This window comes from Cydia strobilella, chromosome 7, assembly GCF_947568885.1.
Source record: "Cydia strobilella chromosome 7, ilCydStro3.1, whole genome shotgun sequence".
NCBI classification, from domain to species: Eukaryota; Metazoa; Arthropoda; class Insecta; order Lepidoptera; family Tortricidae; genus Cydia; species Cydia strobilella.
Window position 1 is genome coordinate 6071452 of NC_086047.1, and position 26097 is coordinate 6097548.

At 36.2% G+C, this 26097-nt stretch overlaps 2 protein-coding genes across 2 annotated transcripts; both read right to left on the minus strand.

Annotated features, from left to right (window-relative positions):
• Window positions 1-2520: 2520 nt before the first annotated feature.
• Window positions 2521-14548, minus strand: LOC134743004 (glutamate receptor ionotropic, delta-2-like). The gene is made up of 9 exons (XM_063676266.1): window positions 13595-14548; window positions 13085-13209; window positions 12483-12576; window positions 7717-7873; window positions 5187-5408; window positions 4370-4478; window positions 3655-3839; window positions 3279-3383; window positions 2521-2632 (listed from the first exon to the last, which is right to left on the minus strand). The coding sequence occupies exons 1-9, from the start codon at window positions 14290-14292 to the stop codon at window positions 2534-2536; spliced, it is 1794 nt and encodes a 597-aa protein (XP_063532336.1). The 5' UTR covers window positions 14293-14548; the 3' UTR covers window positions 2521-2533.
• Window positions 14549-17419: 2871 nt separating this feature from the next.
• On the minus strand, window positions 17420-25072 carry LOC134743003 (glutamate receptor ionotropic, delta-2-like). The gene is made up of 9 exons (XM_063676265.1): window positions 24288-25072; window positions 23500-23627; window positions 23330-23423; window positions 22547-22703; window positions 21976-22197; window positions 21650-21758; window positions 21006-21190; window positions 20274-20378; window positions 17420-17577 (listed from the first exon to the last, which is right to left on the minus strand). The coding sequence occupies exons 1-9, from the start codon at window positions 24986-24988 to the stop codon at window positions 17479-17481; spliced, it is 1800 nt and encodes a 599-aa protein (XP_063532335.1). The 5' UTR covers window positions 24989-25072; the 3' UTR covers window positions 17420-17478.
• Window positions 25073-26097: the final 1025 nt, after the last annotated feature.

The following is a 26097-nucleotide window of genomic DNA, read 5'->3' on the forward strand; positions in this document are numbered from 1 at the left end:
CTCAACTAATGAGACTGTATATGCAGTAAACACGCACACATGTACACACACACACACACACACACACACACACGTACTTATGGGTTCTTTACCTACATGTAACAACTTTAATATTGGAAACTGATTTATGTAGTAATCTTTGTCGTACCAATTTCCATTTGCTTAGAAAACTACATAAATCAGTTTTTCAGAATAAATAAATGAAAAATTATGTTGAATCAAGTACAATATATTATTTATAAGTACCTACTTATTTACATACGTTCCATTCCAAGTAACTAAGACACATGCAAATACAGCGACGCTTTAAGCGCACTTCCGTGAAAATAACTTAACAGCAAGTATGTAACAATTTATTTCCTGACTATGTTTTAAACAATAATTAGAGGCAACCTAATTCATTTCTTCTTCTTGATCCCAAAATAACTTGGAAAGCTTCAATAGTTTGATCCAACTTTTTTTTATTTAATTTAGATCCATTTTTGTCGCATATTTCATAGTTTTGAGAACATTCAAGCTTTTTATCCACAATTTGTGGTGCGGTGATCTGGGTGTTACAGCGCATTAGATTAGGTAGATTTTCCTTTTTTAGGTTCACTGAAATTGCCATTGACAACATCGAAAAACTTATCGAAGAAAAGCACGATACCTGCCGTGTCGCAACTTTATTCTGAAAGCTTTTTAATACCTGAAAATATATTAACAGTTAAGATGTTATCAAAAGTATAAAAAGGTTATTTTACAGCGAAACAGGACAAGTGTTGAGCATGCATTTTAAGGGTGTGCTATTGTCACATTTAATGTTAGGTAACAAGAAATCAGTGAATCGGGATATTATTCATGTAAAATGTCGACAAAGGTAACGTATTGTGGTTGGATTTTATCAGTAGATGTATGTCTTTCTAATTTTGGCAGGTTGTAGTTGATTTATCAGATTAAGACCTAGGCACGGAAAATGGTATCTTAATTATGATAATCAGAGCAACGTGTATGACGGGCCTTACGGGCACTAAGAATGGTGCTAGTTCAACGGCTGTTATTTGAAATGTTACAATGTTCCATGTTCCATCGCCAACATTTCATAAATATGCTTTACCCGAAGCCTCTATCAAAGCTTTTGATAAAGATGAAATAATAAATAAATGTTCAGGAGGTATATATATATATTATAAACTCGAAAATTTACTTACCTTGCCCTTATACCGATGTACATACAAGAAGGTACACAGATTCGGCGCGGCCCGGCCGGCATTGCTTTTCATCTTGCCTGCGTTGGTTTGGTTGAATGAGTAAGAGCACAACTTAACACAACTTACAAGGTTGGTTGTGATATAAAGAAACGCTGTTTGTTAATATCTTAACATAAATCTGACCAAAAATATGTTTAAACGGAATTTATATTAAAAAACAACTTAGAAATAATTTCAAAATTTCCCGTCAAACCAAACGTCATTTGGTTTTTTTATTCGTCTAAATACGTCAGTCTGTCATTGTACGGTGTTTGCACTACATATTAAAAAAACTACTTTTACGTTTCAAATTTATTTTGTTTCCTAGTTCATTTGCAACGTAAGGTTAGTAACACTATCAAAACATTTTTTATTAAAATATATTCTTCTAGATTTAATTAAATACGATTAAGTTACCTGCTTAAATATTTGTTTTGGTATATTTTGTTTTCTACTATCTACACACAAGAATGATATCTAGCCACACTCAGCCCTCCTTATGCTAAAGGCGGTATCTCAAAAACGAATGAACTGGAAATGGAACGTTATGATTCAAATTTAAGGTACTTATTTGCATGCAATCTTCAATTGAGATACCGCTTTTTAGCTCAGCAGGGCACCACGGCTGAGGAATATATGTCCAGCATAACCCAGAGATGGCATTATTATCAGCATTACATTACTCCTCTTCAGAGATACTATACCGTAGTTAAATTCGTGAAAATTGTTGCTGGAGTTAAACTCCAGGAGTTAAACCATTGGCACCTTGGCTAGGCACCCTGATATAGATACCAAGTAAGTAGGATAATAATATGTAAGTAGGTACCTATTCAATTAAGAAATAAATATATTCATCAAATTTTATTTGAAATAAGACCTAAGTGCCTATAAAGTATAATATTATATTCAATTAAGAAATAAAATTTGATGAATATATTTATTTCTTAATTAAATAAGTACCTACCTACTTACATATTATTTTCCGATTATTTTCCTACTTACTTGGACCCTACTTACAGGGATAACCCTGTTTCCATTAGTTCTATTCCACTCTGTATAGTAAGTATCTATTTTAATCACAAAGTAATTAACTATTGCACGATTTTTGCAAATCTCGAAATCGCTAACTGTAGATCTTCTATATTCGCCATTCACGATGACGCGCAGATTAGTCAAAACTAAACTAGCATGGCAATATGATTCAAAGCACGAGTCTTCGTGAATAAACGCATATATACTTGATCTAGGCCAGGTAGGTATATTTATATGTATATATATTTATAAATCTGAGTATATAGGTTTTATTATAACACTATTGAAGGTTTGCTGCATTTAGAGAGTAATTCCCCGAAGAAAACAAGAAGTGCTATGACTACTCCTCCGAAGTAAAAAATGTAGATGCCCTGAAAAAAAATACAAACAACAATAATTATTTTCAACACACTTGCTCAAAACGACGTTTTTATTCCACCGATTTTTGGCTCATAATCCTAGATATTAAACACGCGTGCTCTTTCAGTGTATTATTCCACTCGTGCTTTTTCATTATATTATCCGACTGAGTTAAGAAGGTAACTGATTGCTAATAATATGCATGGAAAGGGAGCCTTCTTTAATTGGTCGGACTGGCGGGCCCGGCCGGCCCGCCCGCCGCGCTTCCCGCGGCCGGGGCGAGGGGCGGCCGGCAGTATGACAGATGCAACACACAATACTAACTATTTTAACTATTAAAATTTGATTAATATGAGTTTCTTTTTTTTTTTCTCGCAAGTGTGTTGAAAAACGTCGTATGAAACGCGTGTGCATTGGTCTTTACACACATAGGCTTTCTTATTGCGCGCTCGCTTACAGCTCGCGCGCACAATATCGCCTCGTGTGTAATGACCAACTTAGCACACTTGTATCATAATAAGGTTTCATACCAAGTGCTACGTCAAGTATGGAGCTTATAGAGAATATGTATGCACTCTTACTGCTAAGTTTGTGCAAAGTTGACGTGGTCAGATTCTATCTACAGTTAAGCCATGAGATTTTATTAAAAATACGCACCAAAAGCTGTTTTATGCTTAACGGCTCAATTTCTTCCAAATCTTTTCTTGCTCTAGACAACCTTACTTCCAATTGTACTTTGAAATCTAGATATTTCAAAGCCACCTGTAATAGATATAGGTAAATATTTGAAGGGTATATAAGTAATCTAGGTAGTACCAGTACCACCAGTATAGCTAGCTCTACATTCTCACCTAGTCACTCATTTATTCATTCACATTTTCAATCTCGCTTCAAATTCTTCCTCCTTGACAACAGTTTACAAGCCTCCTGGGTCCCAGAAACCCTCATAAAGGCCTTATTCCTAAATTTTATTTAAACTTATATTGAGACAGTAGGTAGAGATTGGCTGTAAATTTATTACTATGACCCAAACCTGCGTCTCCCAAGACAGCATTAGCCCAGACTGGTGAAGGCGACCAACTAACTCGCTGAGTTTAGCAGTATACGGAGAACTCTTCCTCAACATCACAACGCATTGTTCGTAATAGACTTTGTCCAGCATTATTTCGAGGTCCATCGCCGCTTCTTTGGTTATGTATTCACCGATCGCGAAGTATCCTAAATAAGTATATATATAGATAACAAATAAAACTCTCTAAGCAGACACCTACTTAGCCATACCAAAATTTGACTTGAGTGCGATATAAGAAGCCTTTGCCACAAAATTTAATTTCTTGATGAATATAAGAAGTCTAACTTAGATATATATAGTTATGCGTGCGAGTGGCGAGGCGTCGCACTATACGCCTCGTTACACCTACTTAGCCATACCAAAATTTGACTTGAGTGCGATATAAGAAGCCTTTGCCATCACAAAATTTAATTTATTGATGAATATAAGAAGTCTAACTTAGATATATAGTTATGCGTGCGAGTGGCGAGGCGTCGCGCTGTACGCGTCGTTACACCTAATACTTAGCCATACCAAAATTTGACTTGAGTGCGATATAAGAAGCCTTTGCCACAAAATTTAATTTCTTGATGAATATAAGAAGTCTAACTTAGATATATAGTTATGCGTGCGAGTGGCGAGGCGTCGCTGTAAAAACTGTAATTTGTTTCCTTATTCAACAAATTTAAAAAAAAACCTGCTGGCAGGTGTTCAATACTAAACGCCATACTTCTGGAGAAGCTCTTCTGCTTTAAAATGTCGGCTGGATAAGTTTTAAATTGACTGAGCAAACTCTTGATCAGAGGCTAAAAATAACAACAAAAACTTAGGAAACGAGCTAATAATATCGCATATATAAGTACGTATGACGACATGAAGAACGACTCTTTGTTACACACAGACATATTTATAGATATATTACTTCGTAAAGACCGGCCTTACGAGCACTACGAATGGGGCCGATACATTGGAGTCAAAATCGTGTTTAGTTACACCAGCGCGCTCAGGTGTGGCGAATTGGCAGTGAGTTACCCTTCCGTCACAATAGGCTAAACTGGAGCTATTAGATATAAGATTCGATTGATTGATTAGAGATGAGCGATAAGCACAAAATAGTGCGAAATCTCACCTCAACCCGTAAGGGGGGACCCGGGGGGAGATAGCAATGGGGTGAGTTGGGAACATGTATGGGGTAAAACTTTCAAACTGTGTCCGTCCCACTCTCCGCTCATCCTTATCGCTCCTCTTCCGTATGATCGGTCCCCGCCACCCCGGTTCCGCTCCCGGTTCCATTTTTGACACCTCTAACTTCTAGAGGTTCCAGTTTTTTTCAACGTTATAATTTGGCTACTCAGTACTGCCACAAGAAAAAGAAACATGTCTAAAAGTATAATAAAATTACTCTTACAGCAACCTGAGCCAGAAAATCAAAATAGTATCTGAAAACATTCCCGTCCATTCTACCCCCTCAATGCCTTCTCACCCCATTTTACGGTATCTCAAGAAATCAGTACCTCCTCTGAAAGAATAATAGAAAATATCCAAGCATCGTGCGTCGCGCCCCACTCCATTTTCCTGTCCACCAAGTCCTCCACTGTGTCTATGGAGGCCTCGTACTTAGGGACCGTGAAGCTGGACGCCAGGCCGCCGCTGTAGGCGTTGTCTATGACTAGGCCTGTCACTAGCATCCAGCCGGTGATGCTGCGTATGCGCCATGAAGTCGCGTCCTCACGAGTCTGATAAGCATTAAGTAGGTAGTTAATAAACCTAGGCTACTTAGATAAAACGCACATATACATACAGTAACTCTCGGCTTTTTATCTTTTCTGTAAAACCGATCTGGATTCCTAATACCTACTTTGCAGTGAAGTAGTAGTAATTGTCTGAATTAACGCAAATCTCTTAGTGAAGTTAGGGTTTCCCACGGTAGATGCCACTTATGCCAACCCTGATTTTCAATGACTTACATTACAACATTGATAACGGGGTATTTTTGATGACATATGTTTAAATATTCATATTCGATGTATAAACCACCAACCGATCATGATGGTGACTATTTTCTGCTATAAGAATAAGCTATCCGGAGCACTGTTTACCTCTATGCCATATAATTCAGGTACACAAACTTTATATGGCATCATTAGCGTTAAACCTAATATTTGCAAATGGATGGTTGAAAAACTTATTTGTTTTCAGGTTCTGGGTAACCATAAAACGGTAGGGCGTCAGAAAGTTAAGATCCAGTTTTTTAGGGTTCCGTACCTCAAAAGGAAAAAACGGAACCCTTATAGGATCACTCGTGCGTCTGTCTGTCTGTCTGTCTGTCCGTCTGTCCCAGCCTATTTTCTCCGAAACTACTGGACCAATTAAGTTGAAATTTGGTACACATATGTAAGTTTGTGACCCAAAGACGGGCATGTAACGTAAACAAATGAATTTTAAACATGGGGGCTACTTTTAATGAGAAAATTAAAAAATTAAGTTTTTCAAACTATATTGTGTTATATATCAAATGAAAGAGCTCATTGGAGAATCTCAAATATATATTTTTTTTATAATTTTAGGATAAACAATTTAGAAGTTAAAATTTTTTTATATATAGTAGTAACTTAAAAAAAAAACACAAATCAAAATATTTAATAAAATAATTTGATTTGTTCCCAAAACTTGTTAATTTAGAAGTTATTCAAGAAAATTGGAAAAAAATGACCATTCCCCCCTTTATCTCCGAAACTACTGGGTCTAAAGTTTTGAAAAAAATACACAAAATAGATCTTCACCTATAGATTACAGGAAAACCTATTAGAAATTGCAGTCAAGCGTGAGTCGGACTTAATTACTTAGTTTTTGATCCGACCCTCACGGTTTTTTAAAGACATTTCACTCACGATTCACATACAAAATACATTGTTTAAATTGTTCAATGTACGGAACCCTTGGAACACGAGTCCGACTCGCACTTGGCCGGTTTTTTTTTTAAATTAATTACACAGCGGGATTCAAATTTCAAATGCGGAACCTACAGCAGTATGCAAAAACTATACTAAATTTCTACTAGTTTAAGCTTTAACACATTTACTGCCAACGACCCGCTAGGCGGTTCTCTGTTTGTATGCGCTTTTCGCTACAAAGCGGAAACAACGCGCTGTCGGCTACAATCGTAGCCGAAACCGTTGATTAAAAAATTACTTTGTGTCAAAAAAGCACATAGGTAAGTCTTGTAATATTTTCAGAAAGAACAGCAGCTTTACTGTCACCATTCTTTATACTATTTATCCTATACGCACGAGTATAAAACGAATTGGTCTAATACGTGTTTTTTAGTCGAGTTATGGCCAATGTATAAATGTTCCCCGCGTAATACCACGCATGAAGTCCCAATTATTAATCACTTGACATAGGTATTTTTAATTTATATTATTTGCATGACTAAATTGTATTTCAATAATTATGTACTGTTTTGCTATTTGCATGTATAAATTTGCCAGCGCATTGGTGCAAACTGTAATGCTATGTAAATATGTTGTTATAATAATAAATAAATAATAAATAATTATTTTTCCCTGTCTAATTTATTTTCTTTTATTTATATTATCAATCAATCAATCAATCGTTTATTGATAACAAGCGTTACACGTCATTTAACATTTTCTGTTTAGCACACTTTACATACAATTATAAATATGTCATTATTCATGTAGAAATAGGATTACATTAGACTTATCCAGTTAAATTTATTACACATCATTAAATTATAAAATATAGCAGTATGTCACAGGCATTTAGAATATTATGTTAGTCTATTCGATTTATAAATTAACTTATTAATTTTCTTTTTAAAAAAAGAAAACAATTCTGCTGAAAAAATCTACCTTCTTGAGTGATCATCATCCCAAAAGCGTCTATGAAATCATTTTTGGTAGAGCGTAATGCCACGCATGAAGTCCCAATTATTTTTCCCTGTCTAATTTATTTTCTTTTATTTATATTAATTTTCTTTTTATAAAAAAGAAAACAATTCTGCGTAAAAAATCTGCTTACTTGAGTGATCATCATCCCAAAAGTGTCTAAGAAAACATTTTTGGTAGAGCGCTGGGCTACGGAGAGAGCACACGAAGCGTAGAAGAAGGTAAACAGTAGGCATATCCACATCGTCCACGTGAATGGCACCAAGGGTAGATCCCAACTTGTCAAAATCCTACAAACAAATTGTACCTACTTATAAAAGTTTTAAACTTGTTACCTACAGACCTCTACTCTTTGAGATTTTTTTTTTTTGAAAAATGCTACATGCTTTTTTTTCCGATGGAAACTTGTCTTAATGTTTTCGAATAGATTCTTGATAATTTTCTATGTGTGCTTTTTTATTAGCTGATGTTTCGTTTATCTTTACATTCATAATCTTAAGGAGCGGAAATATGATCTAAATTGTTATTATTTTCATATTTATTTTATTTTGACGACCACGATAGAAATTCTTATATCTTTGACATCAATGCAAACTTATTATGTAATTTTCCTTCATGAAATAAATAATCGAATCTAATCTAAATTTCTTTGTAACATAAGTAGTTATATTATAAGTACTGTGAAAGTTTTTGGCAGAAACTTATTTTATTTCATATTTATCTATAATAGTAATTTGTTTTAAAAGGGGCAAAGTTTTTTAAACCCTTGTGGTAATATTTATACCCGAGCAAGCGAAATATTCCAAAATTGAACCATGAGCGTAGCTAGTCGTTCGAAAATTGGAGTGGGGGTTTCAAGGCACGAGGGTTAAATATATAAATTTTGCTACCGTGTGAAAGTTTCACGGTGAAACTTTCACACGGAGATGGGTAGTGAGTAAATACTCAAGAGTAAATACCGAGTAAATACTCAGTATTTACTCAATTTACCCGTATTTACTCGTTTATACCCAATTTGGTGGGTATAAACTATTTAGAGCGCTGACACTGCTGACAGGGTATAGAAATCTGAAATAAAGGCGTATTTTGTACTGGATTTAGTAGTCCAATTAGTAAAGAATATATTTTAAGAGGGGCGTTCCATACATGTAACTAAGTGTCACAATAATAAAAATCTGAAACCACCAACGTGCGTCACATCATTAAATTGGTCTTTAAAAATAACTTCAATGTTATTATGCACTTTTTTCGATAAATTTATTACTTTTGGGAAAAAACCGTTTCCAAAGGCCAAAATAATGTTCATCCCTCTATAACTTTTGGAACAAAGTTTAATAAAATATGAAAAAATAACGGGAGAATAGACCCTAGAAAACACTTTGAGAAAAAAATATTTTAAACATGATCGGTCGGGTCATTTCTGAGTTTTCATTAAAAAACTCTTCATAAAAGGACGTAAGTGCCGAGTAAACACGTAATTTGGCGTGTACGGGGATTCAGGATTCTAAAAGGCGGACCTGTGGATTCTATTCCAGTCCTCAGCACTTATTTTAATGGGAGAGTGGAACCCAGCGTGGAACGACGCTTTTTAAGCAGCAGTTGGCCGCAACTAGATGGGTAGTTAGTAAAAACCCACCAAATATTTACCTAAAATACCCGTATTTGCCGTTTACCGTAACTATGTATTTAGTGTGGTTAAAATATGATTTAATTATAGTCGTTAGTTTCAGGCTGGCCCTTTCGGTTAACTCTTTGTCTATTGTAAGTAAAACCGCACGTGCTACTACCTGCTAAAAAAAAGAATCGCTAACTTTGACCGCGTATACTATAAGGCTGTACTATGTGTAGTCGTTAATTTTCAAGCTGGCCCTTGCAGCTAACTCATTGTCTATTGTAAGTTAGACCGCACGTGCTACTCACTCAATAAAAAACGGTTCGGTCAATTTAACCGGTTATTGAATTACAATTTCTATGGAACTTGCAATAAGATTCAAAATGAACTACGGAAAAATTGCGAGGCTGTGTGGGGTCCCTCTACGGTTACTGAGTTTCGGCGAGTCGAACGCTACAGAACCAGTCTAAAATATGTCAACGAGATGCGTAACAAAGGCGCGTTATCCGATATAAAATATTTATCGGAGAGCGCACTTACACTGGTTTTTGAGCGTTGGCCTAGGGGGTCATCCATAAATTACATCACACGAATTTAGTGATTTCACATTTGGCAATCCCGGTTCCTCTCGTGTGACTTCACATATTTGACAATTTTGTTTTCAAAGAAATTAGCAAATTGAATGAAATATATGAAATAAAACTATGAAAACGGATTATATCGCGTATATTGAATTTATAATACATCCCGACGTTTCGAACTCTTTACAGCGTTCGTGGTCAACGGGTGACTGAGGAAAAATTACAAAGTGCAAAAATACCCACATACTAAAATAATGAACAATCATAGACTACAAACTTTAAGGCTGGTTGTACATGCAAAATCGGTTCATAAGGCTAGTTATACACTACAATTATTTTCAAGTAAAGATATATATACGCGATAAAAACTAATTAACTAACTAACTGAGTAACTATCGCGGTAACCGAAGACAATATTATGAATGAAATATAGTTATTTTAATAAAAATATTTTAAATAATAGGAATATTAGAAATTTTATGACACGAAACCGATACGATATACCGTTTCAAAAACTAGCTTATTTAGTTGTATCGCGAATACAAACAATCAAAACAATTTTCGACTACAAGTGAAGTTAAAGTGACGTCACAAAGTTTGTAACTCCTCCCCCCCGTGTCACAACATGTCACATTTTCTAGACCCCCTCCCACCCCCTAAACGTGGGACGTAAATAATAGTTTTCCATTGTAATTGCCACGTATTTAACCGGTCAACTAATTAATCGAATTTGGGTAGTTTAAAAAAATAGAAATGGGTGCTTTTTTATTTTTAGTTAGCCTACTTTGTTGTCCCACTGCTGGGCAAAGGCCTTCCCTCGTTTTTTCTATTCGACCTTGTCATCGGCATTTTCCCACCATTTGGGGTAGAATGCGTCCAAGTCGTCCCGCCATCTTCTTTTCGGTCTGCCTGAACCCCGGCCTGCACCGTCTATGGTGTTCCGTGGGTCCCACTCAGTAACCATTTTGGCCATGGGTACTTAAATTTATCAATGAGTTGTATTTTTATGAATTTTGGCCACATTGCCAGGAAAGACAGTGATAACCTGGAAAAGCTGGTAATCACTGGTAAAATCGAAGGTGATAAGCCGAGACGCAGGAGCCCAATGCGGTGGACAGACCAAATTCGCTCAGCCCTTGATGTAACGCTCCACGGTGCCCTACACTCGGCGACAGATAGAAAGAAGTGGCGGAAAATTGTCCAAGAGAAGCTAGAAGTTACCTAGAAGTGACCACGACCGTCAGTGATGAGGTAACCGATGCAAGGAGGAGGAGACCACATTTTAAAAAGAAAACTGCTATATATTTGAGGCTCATATAAATTATGGGCGCTAAAATATTATACACAGCCAAATTATATTATTATATGCCCAATGAAAGTTCGTGTTTAATATTTTAGATTCCCGAATATTGATAAGCCAATAGCGTATTTGACTGTATTTAAAATTAATTATTTTACACCATGCATAAAATAAAGCACCAGAAGATTAATAGAGAAACGTAGACAACAGTTATTTTTAGACACAATTTCTATTTTAAAGCCCGTATAAAACAATAAAGAGTAGGTAATTTGATTGTGACGTCACATGCTAGTGTTTCATATAAATTCCATAGTAGCAAAATCGTTTTGACAGTTCGAAAAAAGAAACTGATTTGACTAGTAGTCAAATACCCTATGAGAATTATATGCCAATGACCGAACCTTTTTTGCAGGTAGTAGCACGTGCGGTTTTACTTACAATAGACAAAGAGTTAGCCGTAAGAACTACTATACATACTATGTGTATGTAACAATCGCCGCGCTATCTGGTAAGAGCTATATTGTAAAGTATTTTCGTCGCAGTTTTATTTTAATAAAGAACTGGTTAAAAACTGTATAATATGTGAATCAGCTTGCAACATGCACTTATCTAGAACGTAAGTAAATAATTAACTTTGAAAGTAATTAAGTACCTTCTTATTTAAAAGACAAAATTGTTAACTATACTTTATCACGTCTATATCCGCTAAATTCCAAATTACCTCTCACTGATAATCACCTTTTTGCCAAAAACTAAGCGTAATAAGCTTCTTATAACATAAATATCATTAATACACGTTAACACAATTAAATAAAAACCAATTTAGTACTTAAATCTCACCAAAATATTGAAATTTTGTTAATAATCGTTTTTACTCACCAAAATGAGTAAATACTAGTATTTATTGTATGCTTTGAGTAAATACTGAGTAAATACTCAGTATTTACTCACCCCTACCCATCTCTATGTGAAACACATTGAGCTTATCGCTGCGTTTACCGAGTAAAACAATATCTATGTAGTGTCATTACATTACTGATGTATTGCATATTTGTTTTCCATCGTATTTTCTTGGAAACGTTCGTATTTGTCATGCTACTTCAGTCAACGTCAGTACTTTTTGTACCGACACTGACTGAAATAGCAGGACACGTTCGTACGTTTCCGTGAAAATACGATGGAAAATAATTCTGCACTACATCTGTATCTAATGTTCAACGTTGCGTTTATAATATAGCACAATATTATAGCGCATAAAACAACAGCCAGCATGAGGAGACAACTCAAAATCTGTGCCTTATTATTTTGCCACTCTTATGGATAAAATGCAACTTTATCATCAGTGTTTGAAGAATAATGAGAGCCTTAACGAACTAGTTTAGTGTAAATGTTAATTTTGTTCATGCCTAGGTGCGGGTGCGACGCAAGTGATAGCAGTTCTAATAATTGGAGCAGAAAAATCCAACACTCTGTATTCTTCGTACCAGGAATACAGCGCCGCTGAAAATACAAATAAAAATAAACATTATATCTACCTATGATAAAGCGCAAAAATACATAGTTACAAAAACAAAATTTTATAATTTATACTTTCACTAGAGTTTTGTAACATGCTATAAAATTAACCCAACTACGGTTTTTTCAACCTACGGTTAAAAGACGGTTAAAAATGTAGCCTAGCCTACGTCAACCAAATCTCAATTCAGCGAAATCAGCTAAATTATTTAGAAGCTAGAAAGTTTTTTACCGGACAAATTACAGTATTGGAAAAATTCCCGTTAAAGGCACATCATCACTAGATGGAACACATAATACTTACTTTACTCTTTGATACTACACACACACCTAAAATTAATAGTAAAATCATTGATGAAACTTTCTATAGTATACATGAGTAAAGATTTACAATTCAGGAGATCATAAGTTAGCATGGTACCGTACCACCTTTCTGCAGAATTCTTATACTATGTAAGTATATAATTATAGGTAAATTAAGGAATTGACTTACTGATGCCTATGTCGGCACGATCTTCAACCACATTGCCCAGGACGCCGACGCCCGTATTATTCTCATAAATCTCGCCCCACTCGTGCTCGTCGTCTCTTACTATTTTCACGGTGCAATTCACCCACCTAAATGTGTCATGTAGTGAAATAAAAAATATCAAACTTTCTGTTTTCATCAACGAAGCAAATATTATTCCTCACAACTTTTTGTGCAAGGCAGTGATAGTAAGTAATCTACCAGGTAGGTACGTAAAAGTACAACATTTTTTTTGAACCTGTAGAAGTTGGAGGTTCTATTATCGATTCGTTTTTGATATCTTATTACTTGCACTCGTATCTCGCTTGCACCTGTTTATTAGTAAGAGCACAGAAGACTACAATCAAAATTAAATCAAACCGACATCAATTTGTATGCAAGTGTAAATGGGCCTCCTATTTTAGCATTTTTTGTTATATGTGTCCGTGTGTGTGTGAAAAACTAAGTGAATTAAGAATGAAAAATTGAAAATACCTGCAGAACTCATCGATAATTCTCATTTCCATGCCATCGCGGCCCAGAGGGTTTAAAGATGGATCTAGGTCTAATAAAACGTATGGTTTATACGTAAACGCGGCAACTTTGACCGTCTTGCCGTATAAGTTCGCCATGTCGTGAGGAAACAAATTCACTCCTCTCTCGAATTGGCCAGTACAAGAATCCCAACGATCCAAATACAAAGGCTTTTGTACTTCTTCATCGGAGCCAACAAACGTATGAGTTATCATGTCATATAACTTACAATCGCCTAAGCTTTGTAAAGAAGGTACTATCAACAATATATTAGCAACAAAACCGGTCTCAGTTAGCGTCAAAATATTAGTAAGATCACTTTTGTTTAACATTTCATTTTGAAGGGGTAAAAATATAAGTTTCTTGTCGCTTCTTCTTATGTCTCCTAAATGATTAACTTTCTCAAAAGCCATCATGAAGTTTTCAGGTTCGTGCATTTGAATTATGTAGTCAGAGCAACCTTTTTCCGACGCATCCAAAATTTGCTCAACAAGTACTGAATTATTGGGCTGTATTATCATAGAGCTCATGTTTGTGGGAATGTTAACGGTTAATTTTGTTTCAGTAGCAAAAGTTAAGCAAAAAGATTCCTGCAAATGCTCATTTATCAATATGTTGAGTAATATTTCAATGGGGAATAATATACTTGGCATTATCATCTTGATTTAGGTAATCTTGTTATTTCGGAGAAAAAAACCGTGTTCCTTGAAAGCACTTGTGATACAGACGTTTATAAGCAGATGTTACGTTCGTCATTAATGATAAACCGTAGGATAAGGTCAGGTAAACAACTCCACAACACATGTTTACTTATGAAGTCAAACAGTAACTAATGTAATTGCAACGGGTCTAATAAAAACATTAAGGTTCAGCAGTCAATAATTTTTTTAACATTAAAATAATCTTAACCTAACTATTGATACCGCATTTATCTCAGTAGACCTTATAAAATCTGACTAAGCCTGTCAGTCTACACCTACAGAGGGCCTAGCCAAGATGCTAATCGTTTGCGCCGTACTGACCGAAACGGTAATGTCACTCTTATCACTTCCATATACTTAAGTGCGACAGAAAGACTTAATTGAGTCTCATTTGGAAAAAACATCAATATTTACATTAAACAATAAAACTTTACCTACTCTTCAGACAAAAAAAAAGAAAAAAATTAAACACGTACTTAACACGAAACACCAAATGTGCTACGCCGTAGCTCGTAGCAAGCACCATTTTGGCACTTTACAGAGACAAAAGGGTACAACACCCCTTACCCCTAAAAGGTTGGGTCGCTTATTTAACGGGTTATTGAATTATGACTCTATGTTAAGTGGAATAATATTCAAAATGAACTAATGGAAAAATATTTTGCGAGGCTGTGTGTGGTCCCTCTAAGGTTACTGAGTGCCGGTGAGTCGAACGTTACAGAAGTACAGAACCAGTCTAAAATGTGTCATCGAGATGCGTAACAAGGGCGCGTTATCGGAGAGCGCACCTACGCTGGTTGTTTCAGCGAACGGTTTAATAGCGAAGAGTGTCGACCAACATCTTGAGAGACTTGCTAGTTGGTTGGATCAAGGGTCAGATGCAGAAGGCGGTGGTCTTGGACACGGCGCGCATAGTCTGCCGGTTCCTCTCTCTGCGGCCCTGACCACCGGCAGCTTGGGTCTTGCCCCGCTGCTGGGGGCACCCTAGGTTAGGTTTTTTATAATGTGTTTATATATTTTCCCCTCACTAGCTCGGAAAGCCGTCTTTTATCCTTTAAAACAAGCGGGGAAAAATGCATTTTATCCACTAGTGGGGAAAGTAATTTGACCTTGGATGGAGCGTGTTTAAGTAGCTTGACAGATAACAAAACGTAAAACGCTCATAATAATAGTTCGTTCGATATTAATTATCATTAAATAAATGGTTTGAGAATCTAATAAAAAATACCAGATTTAGCTTTATTTAATGATTTTAAGTCATAAACCTTAAAATTCCATAATAAACGTTTGTTTTTTAATAATTATGTTAAATATAATTCTGAACGCACAAGTTAAGTCAATGCAATTTCAAAACGCATCATTGACATATAACATTTAAAACTTTCGCGGTTTAAACACATATTAAATCACATTGAAACCAACCAACCAGTGAAACCTGTGTCGAAACGTCGGTAAATAAAGGTAACAAAATAAATTCGCGATAGACCCGTTTCTAAATGTGATTTAATATGCATCATTGACATTTCAAACGTCAGAAATGTCAACATTGTCAACAAAAATTTTACTTAAAAACTTCTCACGTAAAAGTAAAGAATTTCCAGAGTTTTTTGTTATAATATCGTAAAAAAATGAGTGATTCCAGTTGATGAAGATGATTTAACGCCTGTGGATGTTGCACTTTTCTCGCTATAGTGAGGGGAAAAGTTTTGTATTACACACGGATGCAAATGTATTTTACTTCTCGTGTGTTAAAACACTCGCGGGTAAAATACAACTTTGCACCCTTGTATAACAAATAACTATTTTTGTATTGTTTTATAAGTTTAAAAACCTAAGAAGGATGATGAATAAAGGATTAATAATTCAATGTTTTAATGGAACCCACGTGAAAAATATCGCTTGGCCGTAAAAACTACTTGTTTAAGCGTTGTTTATCTTATGGACGAGGTAATAGTATGTTTCATTATGTCATTATGTACTTGGAAAATTAAAGCTATTTAGCGTGCGCTTGAACTATTCACTATCTCATGATCTCTGCGTACCCACAGTTGTTACGAATCTACCGGTCAATTTATGCTAGGGAATAGATCTTAGCGAGTTTGTGAAGAGCTTGTACTCACTTTGTTTACACGGGCCCATCAAACAAGAATTTTATGAGAAGCAATTTGTATGATTATTAATATGAATGGCTTTCATTTCAGTGCTCTGAAATGTACTCGATTATAATTAAATTAATAAAAAAAAAATTTTCTCTGAATTATAAATTTTTTAGGGTTTCGCACGAACTCTATCAAAGATTTAAGGCGTTTTTTTTAATTACTTTTTGTAATTTACTGTGCCATAATCATGATAATCACTACCTACCGGTATGCCACTGAAAATTTTCCATTCCCAGAAATATTAACTGTAATCTGTAATTTAGTTGACAACAACAAAGAAATAATTATAACTCTATTTAAATGTGTGGTTCTGTAATGCTAAATTAATAAATATTTAAGTCACTCAAGTGACTCGTTTATAAATAATGTTAAACCAATATTTAGTAAAAGTGGTAACAACTACTGACCTAGTCCTAGTACTTACCTACGGTGTAACATCGTCTCATGTTTTTTTTTTTTTCACCATCTCACTTGTCGTCAGTAGGGCTAAGATGGTCGGCTCTTTATCATTTGTCACCATGCCTGTCACGTTCTAACAAATATGTAAGTGCGAAAGTGACGCATGGCATGACATGTGATAAAAATGCGAAGTGGGGGTTAAAGAAACATAGTTTATTTTGCTAGGGGCAAGATAAACCGTATGAGGAAATAGTCCTTCTACGTAAGTATGTTTTAGTAAATTTTATGTATGTATTAGTTTTATTTTCAGTATTATAATTTATTTTAGTTTTTAATGTCTTTAAGTACATATCTCTAATTGTTTATTTTCCCTACAAGTGTGTCACTTGCTGTCCCATAATTTCGCTTACCCCTAGGTGGTAAACTTAATTAATTATAATCATATCATCTTAAAACTACGTATATTACTTAATAAGGGGTATTATAACATTTAATCGAACTTGCATGGAATTAAACTAAGCAGGCAAACAAAGTGCAAACATTAATCATCACTATCATCAGAAATAAATCACATCTATTGTATAATTCATATCACAATTGTAGCTTTACCGCGTTTGATGAGCAATTCCGCAATGAAAACTAGGATCGATATAGAGAGTCCTCCAAAGTAAAGCAAGTAGATACCCTGAAAATATATAAAATAAACATTATTTCATTAAAATATGGCTTTTGTTAAGATGTGGGACTGTAGAGTTAAAGACGCTGAAAGACAAGTGAGTTCATCTTTTGCATATACTATTTTATATATTTTCCCTCTAGGGATTGAAATTAAAATTTGACAAAATATTAAATTGCCTGTTACATTTCCTTAAGCTTAAGCATTATGCATGACATACCTATTTCATCAAAATCGCTTGAATATATTTATATTAATATATTTGATAATTGATTGAGTAACAGGCGTATTCTGATTCTAATAACAAGCCATGAATTAGATCCATAACTGATCCGGATCTAATTTGTGACTTGTTAAATAAAACTATGAAAACGGATTATATCGCGTATATTGAATTTATAATTCATCCCGACGTTTCGAACTCTTTACAGCGTTCGTGGTCAACGGGTGACTGAGGAAAAATTACAAAATGCAAAAATACCCACATACTAAAATAATGAACAATCATAGACTACAAACTTTAAGGCTGGTTGTACATGCAAAATCGGTTCATAAGGCTAGTTATACACTATAATTATTTTTCAAGTAAAGATATATATTATATACGCGATAAAAAATAAATAAATAAAAAAAAAATAAAAAATAAAAAAAAAAAAATAAAAAAAAAAAAACTATGCCGGCTCCAACCCTACACCACGGACCCGAGAAGATTTAATTCCCTCCTAAATTGTAGGAGGGTATCCCAATATGGGACCGGCAACAAACTCGGCGGGACACATCTTTTCAAAACATCAGAATGTCCAGCATCATCCAACACTACGGTCTCACAGTCTATGTCTCGCTTGCTCCTTTATCAGGTGGACTACAGGATCCCAAGCTGGTGGTAGAGAAAAGCCATCTTCCCTATTAAAGTTTGGGTATTTCTTAATCTCAATGGCCTCGCGCAGCATTTTGGGTATGTAACGCTTCTCCTTGGCAAGAACCAGACCTAACATTGACTGATGATGAGATCATGGTCAGTTTTGACGTCCAGTCGCTATTTACAAGCCTACCGGTACAAGACTGCATTGAAATTGTCAAGAAGAGGTTATGTGAGCAGAACATGTCAGAGGAATATGCTAAGCTGTTGGAACATTGCCTTACATCTGGCTACTTGCTATGGAATGGTGAATTCTACCTTCAAGTCGACGGCGTGGCCATGGGGTCTCCGGTGTCTCCAGTAGTCGCTGACATCTTTATGGAGGACTTCGAGGAGAGGGCACTCTCATTGGCTCCTGTGCGACCGAAGATATTTAAAAGATACGTAGATGACACTTTTACTATACTTCCAAAAAGTAGTGTTTCAACTTTCTTGGATCACCTAAATTCCATCCATAGCAAAATAAAATTTACTATGGAGTTGGAAAAAGACTGTTCTCTCCCCTTCTTAGATGTATTGGTAAAAAGAAATCCTGATAACACCCTAGGTCGCACTGTGTATAGGAAACCTACTCATACTGATAGGTACTTAAATGGCAAATCGCATCACCATCCCAGTCAACTTGTTACAGTAGGCAAATCTTTGTTTCAGAGAGCCCAGAGGATATGTGATGACCAGCATCTGGCCGCGGAGCTCCAGCATGCCAGGCGCGCGCTCCAGGCAAACGAGCTCAGGATACCGCGGGTCAACCAGAGGTCCCACATTAAGATCCCCACAGTTGAGCGCAGGCCTGCCATTCTGCCTTTTGTCAGGGGGGTCACGGACAGGATCAGCCACATCTTGAAGCGTGCTTCTATAAAAACATATTTCAAGCCAATGAAGAAGATGTCACAATTCCTGAGGCCTGTAAAATGCAATACCCCTCTACAGACTGTAGGAGTGTACAGGCTGGACTGTGAGTGTGGCCTATCATATGTCGGGCAGACGAAACGGAGCATTTCCACTCGGGTGAAGGAACACATAGCTGATGTCAAGCACCGTCGACCTAGGTCTGCTGTCTGTGAGCATGTCATGGATATAGCCAATCACTCAATCAAGTTTGATAAGCCTCTGGTTCTTGCCAAGGAGAAGCGTTACATACCCAGAATGCTGCGCGAGGCCATTGAGATTAAGAAATATCCAAACTTTAATAGGGAAGATGGCTTTTCTCTACCACCAGCTTGGGATCCTGTAGTCCACCTGATAAAGGAGCAAGCGAGACATAGACTGTGAGACCGTAGTGTTGGATGATGCTGGACATTCTGATGTTTTGAAAAGATGTGTCCCGCCGAGTTTGTTGCCGGTCCCATATTGGGATACCCTCCTACAATTTAGGAGGGAATTAAATCTTCTCGGGTCCGTGGTGTAGGGTTGGAGCCGGCATAGTTTTTTTTTTTTTTTTTTATCGCGTATATAATATATATCTTTACTTGAAAAATAATTATAGTGTATAACTAGCCTTATGAACCGATTTTGCATGTACAACCAGCCTTAAAGTTTGTAGTCTATGATTGTTCATTATTTTAGTATGTGGGTATTTTTGCATTTTGTAATTTTTCCTCAGTCACCCGTTGACCACGAACGCTGTAAAGAGTTCGAAACGTCGGGATGAATTATAAATTCAATATACGCGATATAATCCGTTTTCATAGTTTTATTTCATGAGTAACTATCGCGGTAACCGAAGACAATATTTTGTGACTTGTTATTAAAATCAGAATATGCCTGTTAAATAATGAATACCCACCAATAGCTGTTTTACGTTTAACGGCTCAACTCCATCTATGTCTTTCTTTGTTCGTGACAGTCTTACTTCTTGTTGCACTTTAAAATCCAAATATTTCAAAGCGATCTGTAACATAAATTTAAATAAGTTTTTGTCAAATACTCTAAGAACAAATTAAATTACTTTCTATGAAAATATTTTATAAATATTTTGTGCCGAGTGGTTCAGGCACCTGTCCGGTAAACGGGGGACGCTGGTTCGATTCCAGCTCTTGACACGGAGGCTTTGGTCATTTTTTCCTTCGTATATAACATTTGTTTAGGTTTTTGTCAAATACTTAATTATTGGTGAAAGTTTTATAGCCGCCTGTTCTTTTCTATAAACAATTATCAAGATGCTAACGCGTTTCCATCTTGTCATAGGCATTTCCATCTAGTCAAACATTCTAATGAAACCAAACTTAATTAGGCTACTCCATATAATTATAGGTATTACGTCGTAGCAACGGTCACCCTCTGACGCCATCATTAGATCACCTCAAGCTCAATGTGTTCGCTTTAAATTTTAACTAACATTATTTATTTCAAAATTACATGTGTAAATCGTCATCACCACGCACTGCTCGTAGCCTCTAACGTCAGCTCCATGTTCGTGGCTTCTTCCTTAGTTACGTACTGACTACTGACCAAGGAGGGGGCAAAGAATCTCGTGTCTAAGTCCTAACCTGAATCGGATCGGTGTCTACATCCTCACCTGCGTTTCCCAGCATAGTAACAGCCCAGACTGTTGAAGACGACCAACCAACTCGGTGAGCTTGGCGGTGTACGGAGAACTCTTCCTCGTCATCGCCACGCACTGTTCGTAGTACATGTCCTCCAGCATCAGCTCGAGGTTCTTTGCACCTTCCTTGGTTATATACTCGCCGATCGCAAAGGATCCTAGACAAAATATATGCGGATATATAGCGTAAGACCGTAAAGAGTAAGACGTGAGGCGCTTGAGACGTCAGAGAGTAAAAGTAGGCATTACACAGCCATAGAATACAAATTATGCAATTGGAAGGTCAGACAGACGACGTTCTTTTTAGGGTTCCGTACCCAAAGGGTAAAAACGGGACCCTATTACTAAGACTCCGCTGTCCGTTTGTCTGTCTGTCACCAGGCTGTATCTCATGAACCGTGATAGACAGCTAGACAGTTGAAATTTTTACAGGTGATGTATTTCTGTTGCCGGTATAACAACAAATACTAAAAAATACGGAACCCTCGGTGGGCGAGTCCGACTCGCACTTGGCCGGTTTTTTTAGTCAACTCTTGGTATTAAGTTTCCGAAGCCGGCACGATAATAGGAAGATGATTAATTAATAACTATTATTGACTTGACAGACAGATAGTTACCTGCAGGAAGGCGTTCAATACTAAACGCCATACTCCTTGTTAAGCTCTTTTGTGTCAATTTTTGTGGTGGATAAACCTTAAATTGACTTATTGCACTCTTGATTAGGGGCTGGAAATAAAAGTTAGGTATATTAAAATCATTTTTTATCAGCTTATTTAACAGTAATTTCAAGGACCAAGACATTTTTTCCAATTCTACATATTTTCAAGGACTTTTTAATTTTATAGAAGTAGCATAAAATACCCGGCTTAGTTGACTATTTATATCGCATCGGCAGGCAATGCCTCTATATCATTTATTCTGCAAATCACTCAACAATCCATACCTCCTCAGAAAGTATCATAGAATACAACCAAGCGTCAACAGGAGCGCCCCACTCCATTCTCCTGTCCACCAGATCCTGTATCGTGTCTACGGAGGCCTCGTACTTGGGGACCGTGAAGCTGGACGCCAGGCCGCCGCTGTATGCGTTGTCTATGACTAAGCCTGTCACTAGCATCCAGCCGGAGATACTGCGTATGCGCCAGGAACTTGAGTCTCCGGGACTCTAAAAAACAAATATACGCAAGATTACGGAAAAGGCGTACCTATGAAAACTAAATAGAAGATGAAATCTATTTATATATAAATAACGAGAGTAAATAGTTATTTTGTGTCAAATGTGACATACGTTAAAGTTGACTCATAGTTGACTATTTTTATTGCAATGACAGCAGATAGCGCCATATTCGATTGCGTTTTGCATATATTTTTAAATATTTGTGTTGTGCCGTGTGACCGTGAGCACCTTGTAATTTGTACGTATTTTTTTGGTAGTTAAGATGATTGACAGAGAGAGCTATCGTCAAATTATTTCTTGTAACAAATGTTTTCCTCTCATAACATTTTTCACTAACCTGACCAATCATATTCCCAAACGTAGCGAAGAAAATGTTGTCAGTAGATCGTTGAGCTACGAAGAGGGCAAATGACGCGAAGAAGAAGGTAGCTATCAAGCACATCCACATCAGCCACGAGAATGGCACCAATGGCAAGTCCCAGCTTGACAAAATCCTAAGAACAAAATTATTAGTTAATAACCGTTATTTTTTTTACAAGGAGGCAAAGTTGTTGTTTAACCGCTCTTGCTAATTATTATTGATACCCGAGCAAGCGAAAGATTCAAAAATTGAATCACAAGCGTAGCGAGTGGTTCGAAAAGTGGAATCTTGAGCATGGCGAGGCTTTCAAGGCACGAGGGTAAACAAATTTTGCCACCGAGTGAAACACAACATTTAACATAACTGTAAAATATCGATATCAATATCTTGTGGAAGCTGTAGTGTCATCTTGTGGAAGCTCTAGTATCCGAGGTTATTAGCGATAACAAAAAAGTCCATACAACGAGTACAGAATGCTTGTATTAGTATATCAGATTACTTTGCCACACAATGGCCACATATGTGGATAAAATGCAACTTTCCCATCAGTTTATGATTTAAGTTGGTGTGGAGAAAAAATTATTATGTCGAAGCAAAATGAAACCAGCGTTTAAACATAAGGTTTTGAGGACTCCCATATTTTTGATACGCATTGGACACTCATTCAAACTATAATCATTTGTTAGCCATTTGTTTTTGGCAAGTAAGTACGAGTAAGTAGGTAAGTAGGAGGTATATCATTAATATTTTAGTACTTGCCTAGGTGCGGGTGCAATGCAGGTGACAGCAGTTCTTATAATAGGAGCAGAAAAATCCAATGCCCTGTATTCTTCGTACCAGGAATAGAGCGATGCTGCAATGAAACGCAAATTATTTCAGGTGGGGCACTTGTTGTAACTCAAAGATGTACAAAAGAGGCATTGGCTTACTAATTCCTATTTCCGTTCGATCTTCGACCAGATTTCCGACTAGACCGAGGCCAGTATTGTTCTCATAAATCTCACCCCACTCCTGTCCGTCGTCGGGTCTTACGATTTCCACTGTACAATTAATCCACCTAAAATATTTATCTTATACCTTTAAACGAGCAATTCTTGTATTTATATATAAATAAATAAATATTAGGAGACATTATCATTATCATCATTATCAATTCTTATCATTATTATTATTACCTAGCCTGAAACTAAGCAAAGCTTGTACTATGGGTGCTAGGCGGGGATATAAATACATACTTATGTATGAAAACACCCATGACTCGGAAATAAATATTTGTTATTATTTACAACGACGGGACTTAATCGCGTAAAATAAGTATTAAATTTACCTCCGACGTTTCGAGGACGGATAAATATTTGTGTTCATCACACAAATAAATGCTCTTACCGGGATTCGAACCCAGGACCATCCGCTTTACAGGCACTACCCACTAGGCCAGACCGGCGTCGATCCCCGAAATATATATTTATATATTTCGGGGATCTCGGAATCGGCTCAAACAATTTCGATGAAATTTGATGTATGGGGGTTTTTCGAGCGAAATCGATCTAGAGCTAGGTCTTATGTTATCTCTGGGAAAACGCGCATTTTTGAGTTTTTATAAGTTTTCCGAGCAAACCTCGGTCTCCCAGATATTCTTTATACTTATAAAAACCATAAATTTTATAAAAATCGTATATTTTTTTGAATTGTCTGTAACGTTACCTATAATATTTACCTGCAAAACTCCTCTATGACGCGTATGTCTATACCATCGCGGCCTAGCGGAGCCAGAGATGGATCCAGCTCTAATAATACGTACGGTTTGTATGTAAATGCTCCTACTTTGACCTTCTTGCCGTAAAGATTGGACATGTCATGAGGAAACAAATTTACCCCCTTTTCAAACAGTTTGGTACATGAATCCCAACGATCCAAGTACAGAGGTTCACGTATTTGTTCGTCGGCACCGACAAATGTATGAGTTATGATGTCGTATACTTTACAGTCTGCTGAGGTTTGTGCAGTAGGTGCTATTAACAAAATATTAGGAACGTAACCAGTTTCCTTTAGCGACAAAAGATCAGTAAGGACACTTGCATTATAAAATTCGTCTTCTAAGGGTAGAAATATGAGTCTCTTGTCACTTCTCCTTACATCGCCTATATGATTGACCTTGTCAAAAGCTACCATAAAATTTCGAGGTTCATCCATTTGTATAATGTAATCGGTACAAGCTTTATTCGATGTGTCCAAAATTTGCTGCACCAGTTCTGAATTATTAGGTCTTATTCTCATAGAGCTCATGTTTAATGGTAAGTTAATCATTAATTCAGTTTCAGTGACAAACGATAAGCAAAAAGACGTATGCAAATAGTTATTAATTATTGTGTTTAGTATTATTTCTATCGGAAATAATATGTTTGCCAGTATCAACATCTTGACTATTTTTAAAGTATAATTTTATAAGAATAAAACTTAAAATAACTATAATACGTAAGATGGTCTCGCTCGCTGTAACGATTTTTTTCGAATGAAATAGACGCATTTTGTAGTTGCTACAGTTTGCCATTATATTGCATAGGTAGGTAAATTCCACGACACAAGTTTTATTGTAACTCAAATATAAATTACTTAACGTAAACATTTAGCTAACAATTTAAAAAGCAATAACGTCACTAATACGTTTAGGTTCAGCAAGTTAAAACGAACGAAGTTAATATTAACCCTTTCAGCGCGCATGGTTTAACAGTAGGTACAGACAGTACAGTGAGGTTCGAAATCGCATAGAGAAATTATGAATGGAATACATTCATAATTTTGAACCTTACTGTACATACCTCCGAGCTACGATTTTTTTCTATACAGGGTAGTTAGGTACTTATACATAACGCTGCGACATTTATTTACAGCTTACCGCGCCACGGTATGGCTACGTAAGTATGTACGTACGATTTAGCATAACCGCGTGTTTAATCCGAAATTAATATTTTATTTAAATTTTCCTTCTTTATGTAAATGATTCAGATTTATCACGGTAGCAGTTTTAGTAAACTGTTACATAGGTATTCGTACTGAAATGAATTTATGTTTGAAAACTTAGTCGTAGCCACCGCCGATTTTGTGTGTGCTGAAACTGCTGAACCCAATAGATAAACTGCTTTCTACTTCGCTGTTTCGAAGCTCGTCTCTATTCTAACTATCCAGTAGTTACTTGACCCATGGTTTAGTTGCTACCGCACATAATCCGAGATCAGTGTTATTTTAGTTTTAGGTTCCACTTATAGTGCAACTGGTTGAGCTTAGTGAACTGATTTTCAGGAATTTATATTTATAACTATACAATACCTGCTTAGAATGTTTACACTTATCCAACAAAGGAAGTTAATGCAAAGCTGTTTCAGCGATTAATAATACAAATTGCCTTATTTAGTATTTCTGCCGTGTCAGACGTATCTCTGCTATCTTTAGATAGCAGAGATACGCCTAACCAGTGCAAAATGAAACTAGACACTATGCTTTATATAATACTTAAACAAAATTTCAAA